This window comes from Apodemus sylvaticus, chromosome 8 (assembly GCF_947179515.1).
Source record: "Apodemus sylvaticus chromosome 8, mApoSyl1.1, whole genome shotgun sequence".
In the NCBI taxonomy this organism is placed as follows: Eukaryota; Metazoa; Chordata; class Mammalia; order Rodentia; family Muridae; genus Apodemus; species Apodemus sylvaticus.
The window spans coordinates 6,020,262-6,035,177 of record NC_067479.1 but is presented as its reverse complement, the minus strand read 5'-3'; the positions used below and the strand labels follow the sequence as shown (position 1 = coordinate 6,035,177).

The following is a 14,916-nucleotide window of genomic DNA, read 5'->3' as shown; positions in this document are numbered from 1 at the left end:
AGACAGGAGTTAGACTGAGAATGTAGAGAGAGTGGGGGGGGGGTGAAGGCAGCGGTGGTCAGGGAGGGGCTAAGCTCTGTTGAGGAAAAAGGAATAAAACAACTGAATGAGGAAGGAAAACAAACCCTAAACTTATCTGTGTTTAGGTCACAAAGGATTGAGCTTTGTGACCCACAAATACCAACTTAATTTATAGGTTGAGTTTGACCAGATCCTTACATTTACTTCCCCAGTCCCTGGGGTGCGGGAGGGGAACTGTGGCAGACACAGTCTGGAACACTTATTTTTCTACCAAAACCCATAAAGACAATAACAACCCGATGACGAGAGATCTACACATAAAGTGAGTCTGTTTGCACACCACGCCACCCCCCCCCCCCCCCCCCCGCATGGGGGTGGGAGAATTTTTTTCATGGTCTGGAATGGGCGCTTATAGGTTTCTAGATGGTAGCCACATTAGTCACAGAGATATATTCTAAGGTCAGGGTGTCAGACGCTAGGGCTTTGTGCAAGCCCTCTCATAAATCCAGCCAAGAAGTCTTCTTAATAAGCAGCCACAGTCACAGGGTGTGATGGCGGACTTTACTGGCATGGTGGACGGATGACAGGAGACCCCAAATCAACAAGCCATTAAAATGTTGCTTTTTTTTTTTGAGATAGTCCTCATAGTTCCACAAAGTATAAAAAAATATTTTTTAAAAAAAGAAAAAATAAAGAAAAGAGAAACAGTTTCTATATAAACTTTCTGATCATTGCCAAGATCATTATTCAAGAATATAAATTAGTTCTGAGGTATTTTATACTATGGGCTGGGGACTGAACACAGGAAAATGACATGTGGGTGACTCATCTTTTTCTAGTGACCATCTCACAGGAGTCAATTGGCATTTACAACGGTTGCACATTATTCATAAAACATCCAAGATGAAAGTTACGCTGCAGGAAACAACTCATTAGTAACGACATGCTAACGGGGCGTCAGAGCTCAGTGGGGTCAAAGGTTCTTTAAGGAAATGTGTTTACCATGGGCCTAGCTAACTGTTACCATTCATGGGATCGTTGAGTTCGCTAATTTAGTTTGAAGAGACCTGACAGAATTTTCTAACATAAGAACTACCAATAGGACAGTACATATATATTTTAAAGAGCTATAATAATTCAAACTGAAGCCTGCTATCAGTAAAAAACAAAAACAAACAAACAAGAAGACTTAAAAGTTAGTTGAAAAAAATACATTTAACACTAGAGTTCTGTACTGAAGAAAAGAGTTTTTATGACTTAAAGGATACGTTGTTTATACACAGTGGACAGCTGACAGTTTGTTCTCAATACTGTGTTATGTGTCCTACGAGACATCCTAGTTGTGAACAGGCTTCCTTGCTATGGTAGGAAACATTTAAGAGTGTAAGAGTCCTAGAGGCTGCTGACTGCAGTGGTGCTGGCTTCTGCACAGTCTTCGGATGTGCGAGATTGTGGTTAGACATCCAAAACTTCACTCCAGTCAGTCACGGTGACTAAGCTGCTCTTGAGTGCACTTGATTCGTTTTCCTGAAGTCCTAGATGGGGAAGAAGAGAAAGAGGAGGGATCTGAGGTGAAACTAGGCCGCCTTTAATCCCGGCTTCAGGCGTTTCTCACCTAGGGTCTGAGTCTGCAGCAAGTCTTGTTCCCCCACACCCACTACAAGCTTTGGCGGAAGGCGGCCGCATTCCTAGATCTCCCCACAGGATGTGGCCTGTGACCACCCCTCCTGAAGCACACAAGCTCCTTGGTAGCGGGGCTTGTGTCCTGGGCCCTGCTTCTCTCCTCCTGGCATTCAGCACGGAGCCCGGCTATCGAGGGCTCTCAGCACATCTGTATTGTGTTGTTAACTGTGGGCAGATAGAAACTGTGCAGGAAAGGAACATAAAACCCTATACGGCAAGGTCAATCTCTAGTTTAATATCTAGAGGTAAGTGTTAAACATAGGTTTTGCTGGGGCAGAAGAACTTAATTTGAAGTTAATTAAAAAGAGCCATGGTTTTAGCCACAGGAATAGCAGGCTGTGGGTTTGAATCTAGAATGTTCTCTGAGGAATGCAGAAGTCCTGGCACTCAAGTGTCCTCTTGGCTCTGTTCCTTACGAGGCACTGTATCTCCAACACCATCTTGTTTTTTAAGTGGAATGGATCCTTAGCAGAGGATCCATTTCATAATGGATCCAACTTCAAAATGGCGGTGGCTTGCCATCGTCCTATCAGGTGACAGTGTGACATTAACTGCAGAGCTGACGCTCTGGAGGGGAGAGTAAGGGCAAAGTGTTGAAGACAGGAGACATGACTATGGAATCTATAGGCACTGGCAGAAAATTACAAATAAGGGCACAGTTAATAAATCTTTAAAAAGCAAACAAAAGGGCTGGAGAAATGGCTCAATGGTTGAGAGCATGGACTATTCTTCTGAAGGTCCTGAGTTCAAATCCCAGCAACCACATGGTGGCTCACAACCATCTGAAATGAGATCTGGCGCCCTCTTCTGGTGTGTCTAAAGACAGCTACAGTGTACTTAGATAAAATAATAAATAAATCTTTTAAAAAAACACAACAAATAATGGTACAGATTTCATCCAAGGAACACAAGAGGTACAGGGGATGGTGTTAATGAACTCCCCATCTTCGTAGGACATCAGGACCTAATACCCAAAGCTGTCAAATCAAGAGCCAGGTTTGAGTCTGTTACTGAGAGATATGGGAATGGCTCACCGGATGGTAAAGATGGTGAGGAACACCAACCATGGAGGGGCCTTTCTCTCCGTCTTCACTTTTACCACGTACTAAGGTCACTCTGATTATCTGTGTCTGCCTGCCTATCTCAGCTGGCTATGGTGGAGTAACACAAGTGGAGGTATCCTCAACAGATACTTGTGTCACTCTATCTGACAATCAGACTGTTGAAGCAATGGACTTCAAAGAACTGATAATTTCCCCATGAATCTCATGGTGGGGGAAGGGAAAGGCCCTAGCCCAGGAAGAGGTGTTATACAGGTCTTACAACCTGCCAGACCATATTACCTGACGAGATCCCTGGCGAGTGGTGGGTGGGACTGCACCCTACTCGGCTGCTTAGCTCTGTGTTCTTGGCCCTCATTTAAAACTTTGTGCACTGTGTGTGTGGGGGGGAGAGGGGGCCACTGCATCACTCTGTCCCTCTTCCCAATGTGGCCACATGGAATAAATCTACTGTTTCTGCTCCCACTTTCAATTTGGCCCCTTTATTTGGCTTACTGAGGATGGGTGGCTGGATCTCACTTGGGGCACAGGTTGTGATCACACCAAATCTGACTAAGGTGGCACACCTATAATCTTGGTACTCAAGATGCTGATGTGTGTGTGTGTGTGTGTGGGGGGGGGGGTGACTGCAAGCTCAAAGCCAGTCCTGGATTATATAGTGACATAGTTGAGAGCTTGTCTCAAAAAGTCAGACAAGCAAAATGAACAAAATATGTATTCGTGTACACAGACATGAACATGTGTGTTATGATTTTTGAATTTACAAACTAAGCCCACTGAGAGTTATATAACTGTCTGAGAGTTACATTTAGGCTCTCTGGTGCACAGGAAGTATCCCAACTTACAATTTCATTTGGGATCCATCCCACTGGCTACACTGGTGTAAGAAAACAAATCTCCCTTGGAAGAAAAACCAGGAAAAGTACTTCATAGGGAACAGAGGAGTACTGGAAGTTTGTAAGAAGGATGTTCTCACCCAGGAGTAAGCTCAGAAATTCTAATTTCTGCCAGGTGTCTGTGTGAAGAGAATATGTGTGAACATTGCAAAAACAACATCATGGTGTTCAATGAAATAGTTAGTAGAGCACAGTTCAAATGGTCTGTGCGCATGTGAAGGAAGGAAGGAAGTCACCGACACTCAGATGTACCTTATAACAGAAGGAGTAGCACCGTATCTGGGTTAGAACGGTGTATTATTTAGCTTTGCTCTGTTTTTTGTCAGTGCTGTGACAGTGATCTGATAATGCTTCCATCTGAGGGAATAAAAGGGTAACAAGGACAGGTACTTAAAAAGCTGACCCGCTCTGGGGGTGGGAGAGCTAGCTCTCTTGGTCCAGTGCTTGTCAGTCAATCACGAGGACTTGGATTGGATCCCCGGAACTCACGATTTCACCACGAGTTAGAGCGCACTCTGTTACCCCAGCACTGGGAGAGCAGAGACAGAAGCCTACTTGGTGAGCACCAGGCCAATGTGAGACCATGCCTCTAGACACAAGGTGGACAAAACCAAGGCTGACTCTGACGTACGCATGTGTGTACAGAAATGGGCACCCACAGGGACACACACAATGCCCTGAAGAGTCACAGGCATGATACCTGAGGGTGGAGCCCACCAACCTTCTTCCTTGAGTTCCCGGGGGTTCACTGGGCCCCAGGCCCTCTGCACCTGGCTGCAGCTGAGATCCCGCTTCGCAGGTGGGGGTTCCCTCTGCTCTATCTTACTCCCCAGAGATTTTTCTTCCTCTAAGGATGATATGTCCCAGTCCTCATCGTCAGCATCGGTGCACTGAAAGACACACAGAGAAGAGTGGGAGCTTCCTAAGGGAACAGTGCCCCTCGCGGTTTAGGCTGAGCAGCTGGCATCAAAGGGCAAGCCGGGAATGACACGGGAGGCAGCTTCGCAGAGCCATGACTTGAAAGACACAGAAGTCACTTTAAAAAAAGATGCTGGCAATTTTTCTTTTAAAAAAATTGTTAATAAATAAATAAATAAACGCCAGGCAGTGGTGGCGCACGCCTTTAAGCCCAGCACTTGGGAAGCAGAGGCAGGTGGATTTCTGGGTTTGAGGCCAGCCTGGTCTACCGAATGAGTTCCAGGACAGCCAGGGCTATACAGAGAAACCCTGTCTCGGAAAAAAAAATCAATTGTGGTCCTAGACCACAAGGATTGTAGGGGAGGTATCTCTGAAAGTCAGGGTGAGACAGGTCACTCAGGAGCCCCGCAGAGAATGACCCGACCCCACCCCACCCGGGCTAGAAGAACCACCTAGAAGAAACACACTTCTGCCAACCCCTTCCAAAGACTTGCCATCTTGACTGGTGCAACATTTTGTCATTTTCTTTGTTCATGTTAACACACAAACAAGGCAGTGACTACTGAAGGGAGCTCAGCAGGGCACTCTGAGTCCCACGGATGACCAGAAGAGGGCGGGGTTATCACAGAATTGAGAAGGAGGACTGGTACTGGAGGACATGGTCTATACAGCAGCTGGCCAGGACTCTAACAGCCGAGCCCCACTCAGGACACTCTGCGGTTAGAAATGCTCCAGAACCTTCCAGGCCTCTTCTCCAGTGATCCTGACTCCCAGGTGGTGACAACCCTTAAAAGCTCCTATTTTCTTTCAGGTATCAGAAAAAAAAAATCCTTGAGCTACATGTGGAGGTTCAGATTGTAGTTCCAAAGGCATCTAATATCAAACTACACACATGTTACCAAACTCAGAAACTTTCTTCGTGGTTGCTTTGGGTTGTTTGTTTCTTTCTTTTCAAGACAGGGTTTCTCTGTGCAGCCTGGCTGACCTGGAACTCTTCCTGTGGATGAGACTGGCCTCGAACCCTGAGAGCTCTGCCTGCCTCTGACTCCCGAGTGCTGTGGGGCTGCCCCACCACCCCTGGCAACTTTCTTGTGTGTGCTTGAGATTTCTTGTGTGCGTTATGGCTCCTGCAGGTTCAACTGAGCTACATCCAAGCTCTTGAAATCTGAGAATCTTTAGTGGATGCTGGTGTTTAAAAAGTTTAGCACTTTGGGACTGAAACTTCAGATCTCAGGCTGTTCAGTCCACACCTGCTATCAGACATGCTATCATTGCATTAACTAAACACATTTGGCTTTTACTTTGATACAGAATGTATTCACAAACTAGTTCCTCAAAGGACGAATCCATTCCTTAGCCAGCAGTCTCACCTTTAACTCTTGCAACGCTTCCCTTTTGATAACAGTGTCAGGAGGATTCATTCCAGGAACTGCTTTATTCCCATTTCCTTGGGGTAGAGTCATGTTCTCAACATTTTCCGTCTGTATCTTAATGGAGGTTCCTAAAAGAGTGACAGATCCAGTCAAGAAAGGCTTTCAACACTCACATCTACCCCAGTCCCCAAATGACCCCACTATTGGCTCTGAAGGAGTCTCACCTTTACACACAATTATTTATTATTCAAACGGACTAACACATATTTTGGGTTTGGGAAAAAATATGGTTGGAAAGATGATGGTTCAGAGATTAAAAGAGCTTGCAGTGCCTGCAGATAACCTGAGGCAGTTCCTGCAGATAACCTAGTGCAGTTCCTGCAGATAACCTAATGCAGTTCCTGCAGATAGCCTGGTGCATACAGTTCCTACAGATAACCTAGAGCAGTTCCTGCAGATAACCTGAGGCAGTTCCTGCAGATAAGCTGGTGCAGTGCCTGCAGATAACCTGGAACAGTTCTTGCTGATAACCTGGGGCAGTTCCTACATATAACTTGGTATAGTTCCCTGCACCCACAGCACAGAGCACACACCCACCTGTGACTCCAGTCCCAGGGGGTCTGATGTCCTCTTCTGGCCTCTGCAAGCACCTGAACACACATGGTACACACAAGTACACACACACACACACACACACACACACACACACACTAAATACATAGAATTCCCTTAAAAGAAATCACAATTGCCCAGGCATGAAACTACAGAGTTTCCATTCAGAAATCACAGATGGGTGGTCTCATTCAAATATGTGATAGAAACTTTAATCCAATGGGTATTCTCCAATATAGTGTGTTATTTTTAAACGTATCCATTGTGTTTTCTAAAGTTATATAATTACATAGTATATAAGAGTTATGTGTAATATAATTAAACCCACTGTGTTTAAAATTTGTAACTTTAAAAGTATACTTTTAAAAAAAAATCTATTTTAAAAAACTATCCATTGCCTCTACTTCCCTGGTAGCTTATCAGAAATCTCACACTGGAAGTTTGTCTTTCTTTCAAATTACCCTGTCAAGTTCATTAGGTGCATTAGAGCAGCCGTTCTCAGCCATCCCAGATTAACGGATGAAGACCTGAGTTCAGTCCTCATCATCCACATAAAAGCCAGCTGTGTGGGCACGTGCCTGCAATCCCAGTGCGTGTGTGTGTATGTGTGTGGGGGGGGGGGGGGAGGTGTACATAAGAGCAGCCAGCCACATCAGTGAGCTCTGGGCTCATATAAGAGACTGTGCCTCAAAAGACAAGATACCCAACATTGACCTTGGTTCTTTGCAAATGTGTGCACTTGTGTTAGCAGACACACACAGGCACACACATATATATGCATGCACCAAACACACATACATACTCACATAATTAAAAAAAAAAAAGGTGGTCCATGATCTATGTGAACAGTTGCTGTAACCATTAGAATACCAGGACTGCCATGAACTCAGCGGGAGGAAGATAAGAAGACAGCCAGAGAGATGAGAGCCACTGCAAAAGAGAGCGTTCTGTCTCTCTCTGTGGTAGCTCTGTCAGGAAAGGACCTTGCCAGCACCCTGAGTTTGTTTATCCAGCCTACAGAATATTGGCAAAATGAATTTCTGTTGTTTGTCTCTCACAGTATTTTGTTACAGCAGCTTGAGGAAGCCCATACACACAGACATCTCCAACTGTTCTTCCCCTTCTACTTGAAGGTGCGTGGGTTTCCCCCCACCCCGACAATCCCAGCTCAGGTGCCCAGTGCCTGGTGCCCTGGGAGAGGAGACCACTGCTCTCCATACACTTGAGGAGGGTTTTCAGGGGTCGGGCTTCACCTGACAGCTTAGGAGAGAAGTCCGAGTCGTCCATTTCGCTTCCCTCCGTCCAGTCCGTGTCACTTTTGACGGCGCTCTTTCCGAAGTGACTCGTGCTGCTTTTAGGTGGCCGTGTGGCGAGCAAGTCTGGGGAGAGGTACGCCTGGAGGAAGTCCTCTTCATCCGGGTCTTCCTCTGAGCTGAAGGGGGGCGTCCTGTGTGAGTGAGAGCCAAAGCCGGGGGTCAGGGGCGCTGCTCCCTCACTTCAGAACTTATTAGCCACTTGTCCTTTCTTTTTACCTTCCTTTTTGAAATCTGGTTCTTTTAATGACAACACAGCTGGCTGTAATGGGAATTCTCACAATGTTGTTAAAGACAACACAGCTGGCTGTATTGGGAATTCTCACAATGTTGTTTGATGACATCACAGCTGGCTGTACTGGGAATTCTCACAATGTTGTTAAAGACAACACAGCTGGCTGTAATGGGAATTCTCACAATGCTGTTAAAGACAACACAGCTGGCTGTATTGGGAATTCTCACAATGTTGTTTGATGACAACACAGCTGGCTGTACTGGGAATTCTCACAATGTTGTTAAAGACAACACAGCTGGCTGTAATGGGAATTCTCACAATGTTGTTAAAGACAACACAGCTGGCTGTATTGGGAATTCTCACAATGTTGTTTGATGACAACACAGCTGGCTGTACTGGGAATTCTCACAATGCTGTTAAAGACAACACAGCTGGCTGTACTGGGAATTCTCACAATGCTGTTAAAGACAACACAGCTGGCTGTACTGGGAATTCTCACAATGCTGTTTAATGACAACACAGCTGGCTGTACTAGGAATTCTCACAATGCTGTTAAAGACAACACAGCTGGCTGTACTGGGAATTCTCACAATGCTGTTAAAGACAACACAGCTGGCTGTACTGGGAATTCTCACAATGTTGTTAAAGACAACACAGCTGGCTGTACTGGGAATTCTCACAATGCTGTTAAAGACAACACAGCTGGCTGTACTAGGAATTCTCACAATGCTGTTAAAGACAACACAGCTGGCTGTACTGGGAATTCTCACAATGCTGTTAAAGACAACACAGCTGGCTGTACTGGGAATTCTCACAATGCTGTTAAAGACAACACAGCTGGCTGTACTGGGAATTCTCACAATGCTGTTAATGACAACACAGCTGGCTGTACTGGGAATTCTCACAATGCTGTTAAAGACAACACAGCTGGCTGTACTGGGAATTCTCACAATGCTGTTAAAGACAACACAGCTGGCTGTACTGGGAATTCTCACAATGCTGTTTAATGACAACACAGCTGGCTGTACTGGGAATTCTCACAATGTTGTTTAATGACAACACAGCTGGCTGTACTGGGAATTCTCACAATGTTGTTAAAGACAACACAGCTGGCTGTACTAGGAATTCTCACAATGCTGTTTCATGACAACACAGCTGGCTGTACTGGGAATTCTCACAATGCTGTTTAATGACAACACAGCTGGCTGTACTAGGAATTCTCACAATGTTGTTAAAGACAACACAGCTGGCTGTACTGGGAATTCTCACAATGCTGTTAAAGACAACACAGCTGGCTGTACTGGGAATTCTCACAATGCTGTTAAAGACAACACAGCTGGCTGTACTGGGAATTCTCACAATGCTGTTAAAGACAACACAGCTGGCTGTACTGGGAATTCTCACAATGTTGTTAAAGACAACACAGCTGGCTGTACTGGGAATTCTCACAATGCTGTTAAAGACAACACAGCTGGCTGTACTGGGAATTCTCACAATGCTGTTAAAGACAACACAGCTGGCTGTACTAGGAATTCTCACAATGTTGTTAAAGACAACACAGCTGGCTGTACTGGGAATTCTCACAATGCTGTTTAATGACAACACAGCTGGCTGTACTGGGAATTCTCACAATGCTGTTAAAGACAACACAGCTGGCTGTACTAGGAATTCTCACAATGTTGTTTAATGACAACACAGCTGGCTGTACTGGGAATTCTCACAATGCTGTTTAATGACAACACAGCTGGCTGTACTGGGAATTCTCACAATGTTGTTTAATGACAACACAGCTGGCTGTACTGGGAATTCTCACAATGTTGTTAAAGACAACACAGCTGGCTGTACTAGGAATTCTCACAATGCTGTTTCATGACAACACAGCTGGCTGTACTGGGAATTCTCACAATGCTGTTAAAGACAACACAGCTGGCTGTACTAGGAATTCTCACAATGCTGTTAAAGACAACACAGCTGGCTGTACTGGGAATTCTCACAATGCTGTTAAAGACAACACAGCTGGCTGTACTGGGAATTCTCACAATGCTGTTAAAGACAACACAGCTGGCTGTATTGGGAATTCTCACAATGCTGTTTCATGACAACACAGCTGGCTGTACTGGGAATTCTCACAATGCTGTTAAAGACAACACAGCTGGCTGTACTAGGAATTCTCACAATGCTGTTTAATGACAACACAGCTGGCTGTACTGGGAATTCTCACAATGCTGTTAAAGACAACACAGCTGGCTGTACTGGGAATTCTCACAATGCTGTTTCATGACAACACAGCTGGCTGTACTGGGAATTCTCAAAGACAACACAGCTGGCTGTACTGGGAATTCTCACAATGCTGTTTAATGACAACACAGCTGGCTGTACTGGGAATTCTCACAATGTTGTTAAAGACAACACAGCTGGCTGTACTGGGAATTCTCACAATGCTGTTTCATGACAACACAGCTGGCTGTACTGGGAATTCTCACAATGCTGTTTCATGACAACACAGCTGGCTGTACTGGGAATTCTCAAAGACAACACAGCTGGCTGTACTGGGAATTCTCACAATGCTGTTAAAGACAACACAGCTGGCTGTACTGGGAATTCTCACAATGTTGTTAAAGACAACACAGCTGGCTGTACTGGGAATTCTCACAATGCTGTTAAAGACAACACAGCTGGCTGTACTGGGAATTCTCACAATGCTGTTAAAGACAACACAGCTGGCTGTATTGGGAATTCTCACAATGCTGTTTAATGACAACACAGCTGGCTGTACTGGGAATTCTCACAATGCTGTTAAAGACAACACAGCTGGCTGTATTGGGAATTCTCACAATGCTGTTTAATGACAACACAACTGGCTGTACTGGGAATTCTCACAATGCTGTTTAATGACAACACAGCTGGCTGTACTGGGAATTCTCACAATGCTGTTTAATGACAACACAGCTGGCTGTACTAGAAATTCTCACAAAGCTGTTTGGCTGCTCTTTGCTTCCTCTCCCTCAGCGCCCTCTGCTGGGCCCCTCCCTCCCCACAGCAGACCCCCGCTGCTTACACATTACACGCATCCTGTCCCCTGCTTCTTATTTCTTTTTTTCCCCTCTGCAACATTCCTCAGTACCTTTTTCCCATCTGTGGTCTCTTCACCACCCCTCCCTCACCCATATATATCTATATCTATATCTATATCTATATCTATATCTATATCTATATCCACACACACAGTCTGCATATGAGGACAGCACTCGATAGATATTTGTCTTTCTGCACATGGAATGCTTGGCATCACAGTAATTTGGAGTTCTAACCATTTTCCTGGACAAAACTCCATTGTGTGTATGTGGCACATTTTCCTTATCATTTATCTCTTGGTGGACATTTTCTAGCTATGTCACATAGTGAAGAAAAAGCACATGTGTATTCGAATACCTTTGTGTAGTGGGACTCAAGAGTCCTCTGGCTGTTTGCCCAGAAATGGAATAGCTGGGTCATATGGCAGCTCTAATTTTAGTTTTTTGAGAATTCTCCATATTGATTTGACTGCCTTTTAAAGTATTACAGACCACCTCAGGTGGTTCCCAGAAACTACAATAAAGGGAACTCCCCTGAACCCATAGACAATGAGGCAGGGAAGCCATGTGCTAGCCTAAGGAGTCACCCAGTCTGACATCATGAAGCAGAGCTGTTAAAACTGAAATTCCCCTAAACCCAGATGTGCACAATCCCAACCCCTAAACCCAGATGTGCATAGTCCCAACCCCTAAACCCAGATGTGCACAATCCCAACCCCTAAACCCAGGTGTGCATAGTCCCAACCCCTAAACCCAGATGTGTACAGTCCCAACCCCTAAACCCAGATGTGCACAGTCCCAACCCCTAAACCCAGATGTGCATAGTCCCAACCCCTAAACCCAGATGTGTACAGTCCCAACCCCTAAACCCAGATGTGTACAGTCCCAACCCCTAAACCCAGATGTGTACAGTCCCAACCCCTAAACCCAGATGTGCATAGTCCCAACCCCTAAACCCAGATGTGCACAGTCCCAACCCCTAAACCCAGATGTGTACAGTCCCAACCCCTAAACCCAGATGTGCACAGTCCCAACCCCTAAACCCAGATGTGCACAGTCCCAACCCCTAAACCCAGATGTGCACAATCCCAACCCCTAAACCCAGATGTGCACAGTCCCAACCCCTAAACCCAGATGTGTATAGTCCCAACCCCTAAACCCAGATGTGCACAATCCCAACCCCTAAACCCAGATGTGCATAGTCCCAACCCCTAAACCCAGATGTGTACAGTCTCAACCCCTAAACCCAGATGTGTACAGTCCCAACCCCTAAACCCAGATGTGTACAGTCCCAACCCCTAAACCCAGATGTGCACAGTCCCAACCCCTAAACCCAGATGTGCATAGTCCCAACCCCTAAACCCAGATGTGCACAGTTCCAACCCCTAAACCCAGATGTGTACAGTCCCAACCCCTAAACCCAGATGTGCACAATCCCAACCCCTAAACCCAGATGTGTACAGTCCCAACCCCTAAACCCAGATGTGCACAATCCCAACCCCTAAACCCAGATGTGCAGTCTCAACCCCTAAACACAAAAGTGCGCTCTCGATATTCTTAGCTTTTAAATGCCAAAGGAAAACACTTCTTAGTGATTGAAAATAAATTTCTACACCTACAGCATTTTATTTTTAAATGGCATTACTTCTGACTTGGGGACTACTACCCCTATTTGGAAGTGAAAGATAAGCTTAGAGTGTTTGTCCATTTGAAGAGCATTTGTAGAATGTCTAAATTCTGTATGCCACATCTGCTTGTGGATGTTGGTTCGGCCACACACATCCCTCGAAGCAAAGCTCTTTCCATGAGGTTATGTTCATAAAAAGACAAACCATTATCATCACTACTTTCAGGTATCCAGAGGAGACAGGTTTTATGGCGTTGATATCTCCGGACTCAGACAATGAGGGCACTGAACCCTGAGTGTTATTCAGAACTAATAACAGGAACATCCCTGCAATTTACTGGAGGCCCACAAGTGCCATGCCCCTTTTATAGGTTCTTATTTAATTTGTAAAGTAATCCTAAGCCAGGCACGGCATCCAACACCTTTAACCCCAGTACCGAGGAGGCAGAGGCAGGAGCATCTCTGTGACTTTAAGGCCAGCATAGTTATAGAGAGTTCTAGGTTAGCCAGAGCTACATAATAAGACCCTATCTAAAAAACAAACCAATGCCCCCCAAAAATTTGTTTAAAAAAAGCATTGTGACACAGTACAGAAGTGTTTCTTAAATTGGGCTCAAAACAGGCACCAGGTGGCTATCAGCTGATGAGTGAATAGAGATTCTTAGCATTGAAAAGACCTCAACAGAAGTCATCACCAGCCATTACAGGAGCCAGAATACCAGAACCAGCTGACACCAAAACACCGTGCACTGTACTTAAATGTGCTTATGAAGAAAGCACACTGTAGGAGGCTGCACCCCAATGACTCAGGGTGGTCCTGTTTCTTAGTGGATACTGTCATGTGGCAAAGCTACTGAGTGGTGTGGTAACTAATGAAGTCAAAGATAATAACCAGAAGGGACTCAAAAGGTAACCATGATGAATAATCACCGTGGCTTTCCTTAGCCGCAGCGGGCCCTACTTCACCATGAGGGCAACACGTGAAAACGTTCTATCCCCCGCCAGCCCCGGTACCTCTGCCAGGACTCACTTGGTAGGTGGAAACCTTCTGAGAAAATGACTTTCTTTGGTATTTTTCTTGAGTCTGAAAAAAAAAAAATAAGAGGAAGGTGAAAAAAAATAAGAGGAAGGTAGACAAGTGAATGGAAAAACCACAAATCGCCTTTGGTTATCGATCAGAAACCACAAGGTCGTTGTGAACGTGATTCATCGCTGCAGATTCAAGACTTGAAGTGTGATGACATCCAGGGGCAGGACTCTGGGAAGTAATTGGACAAATGGAGTCACAGGGTTGGCTCCTGACGATGGCATTGCTACCGGCGGTGGCTTGAATGAAAATGGTCCCCAGAAGTTCAAAAGTTTGAATGCTTTGTTCCCAGGTGGCCAACGGGGAAGATTAGGAGGTGTGTCGCTGGAGACAGGCTTTGAGGTTTCAATGGCCCACCCCTTCTCAGTTAGCTTTCTGGACCTTCTGCTAGAGGACTGGGATGTAAGCTAGCTCTCAGGGGCTGCCCCAGCGCCACACCTGCCTGCCTGCCTGCTGCCATATTGCCCTCTGTGATGGTCTCTGGCTCTAACTCTCTGGGCCCATGAACCCCAAATCAAATGCTTTTTTTTATAAGTTGCTTTGGTGATAGTGCTTTGTCACAGCAACTAAAAAGTAATGAAGGCACTGCCTTTAAAAGAGGAAGACCAGAGCTTGTTCCCCGTATGAGCACACACGAGGGAATAGCTCTGGCAGTACAGCTTGATCTCTGACACCCTGGTTCTTCTGATCTTTTGGCCTCCAAACCAAATTCCAGTTGTTTCACTGATCCGGCCCATGATGCATGATTACAGCAGCTTTACTTGGCTAGGACACACAGTGGTTTCATTCTTCTTACAGTTGAAAATACTCACTTTGGGACAGCCGCTTTATCAGTAAACACGGTTCTCTGTCTGACCAACGGTCTGCTTTTGGGGGGAAGCTGGGTTGCTCTGGGTACTTCTTCAGGTGGAAAGGAGGTCATGGAAGGGACATTGTGCCTATCTGGAAGAGAAGGATCCTTCGTGAGTCTCCACTGCTTTATGGTAAGGGGAAAAGGCTTAACTAAAAAATATAAC

At 45.5% G+C, this 14,916-nt stretch overlaps 1 protein-coding gene across 4 annotated transcripts in view; it reads right to left on the bottom strand.

The window, feature by feature from the left end:
- Positions 1-370: 370 nt before the first annotated feature.
- The window catches only part of Dzip1 (DAZ interacting zinc finger protein 1), a 57,014-nt gene continuing 42,468 nt past the window's right edge, over positions 371-14,916 (bottom strand). For all 4 annotated transcript variants that reach the window (XM_052190650.1, XM_052190653.1, XM_052190652.1 and 1 more), the window contains 6 exons: positions 14,713-14,842; positions 13,844-13,897; positions 7,818-8,011; positions 5,950-6,080; positions 4,383-4,551; positions 371-1,556 (listed from right to left, as the gene is read on the bottom strand). In XM_052190650.1, coding sequence (XP_052046610.1) covers positions 1,477-1,556; positions 4,383-4,551; positions 5,950-6,080; positions 7,818-8,011; positions 13,844-13,897; positions 14,713-14,842 — 758 coding nt within the window. In that variant the 3' untranslated portion in view covers positions 371-1,476. The remainder of the gene's footprint in view (positions 1,557-4,382; positions 4,552-5,949; positions 6,081-7,817; positions 8,012-13,843; positions 13,898-14,712; positions 14,843-14,916) is intronic.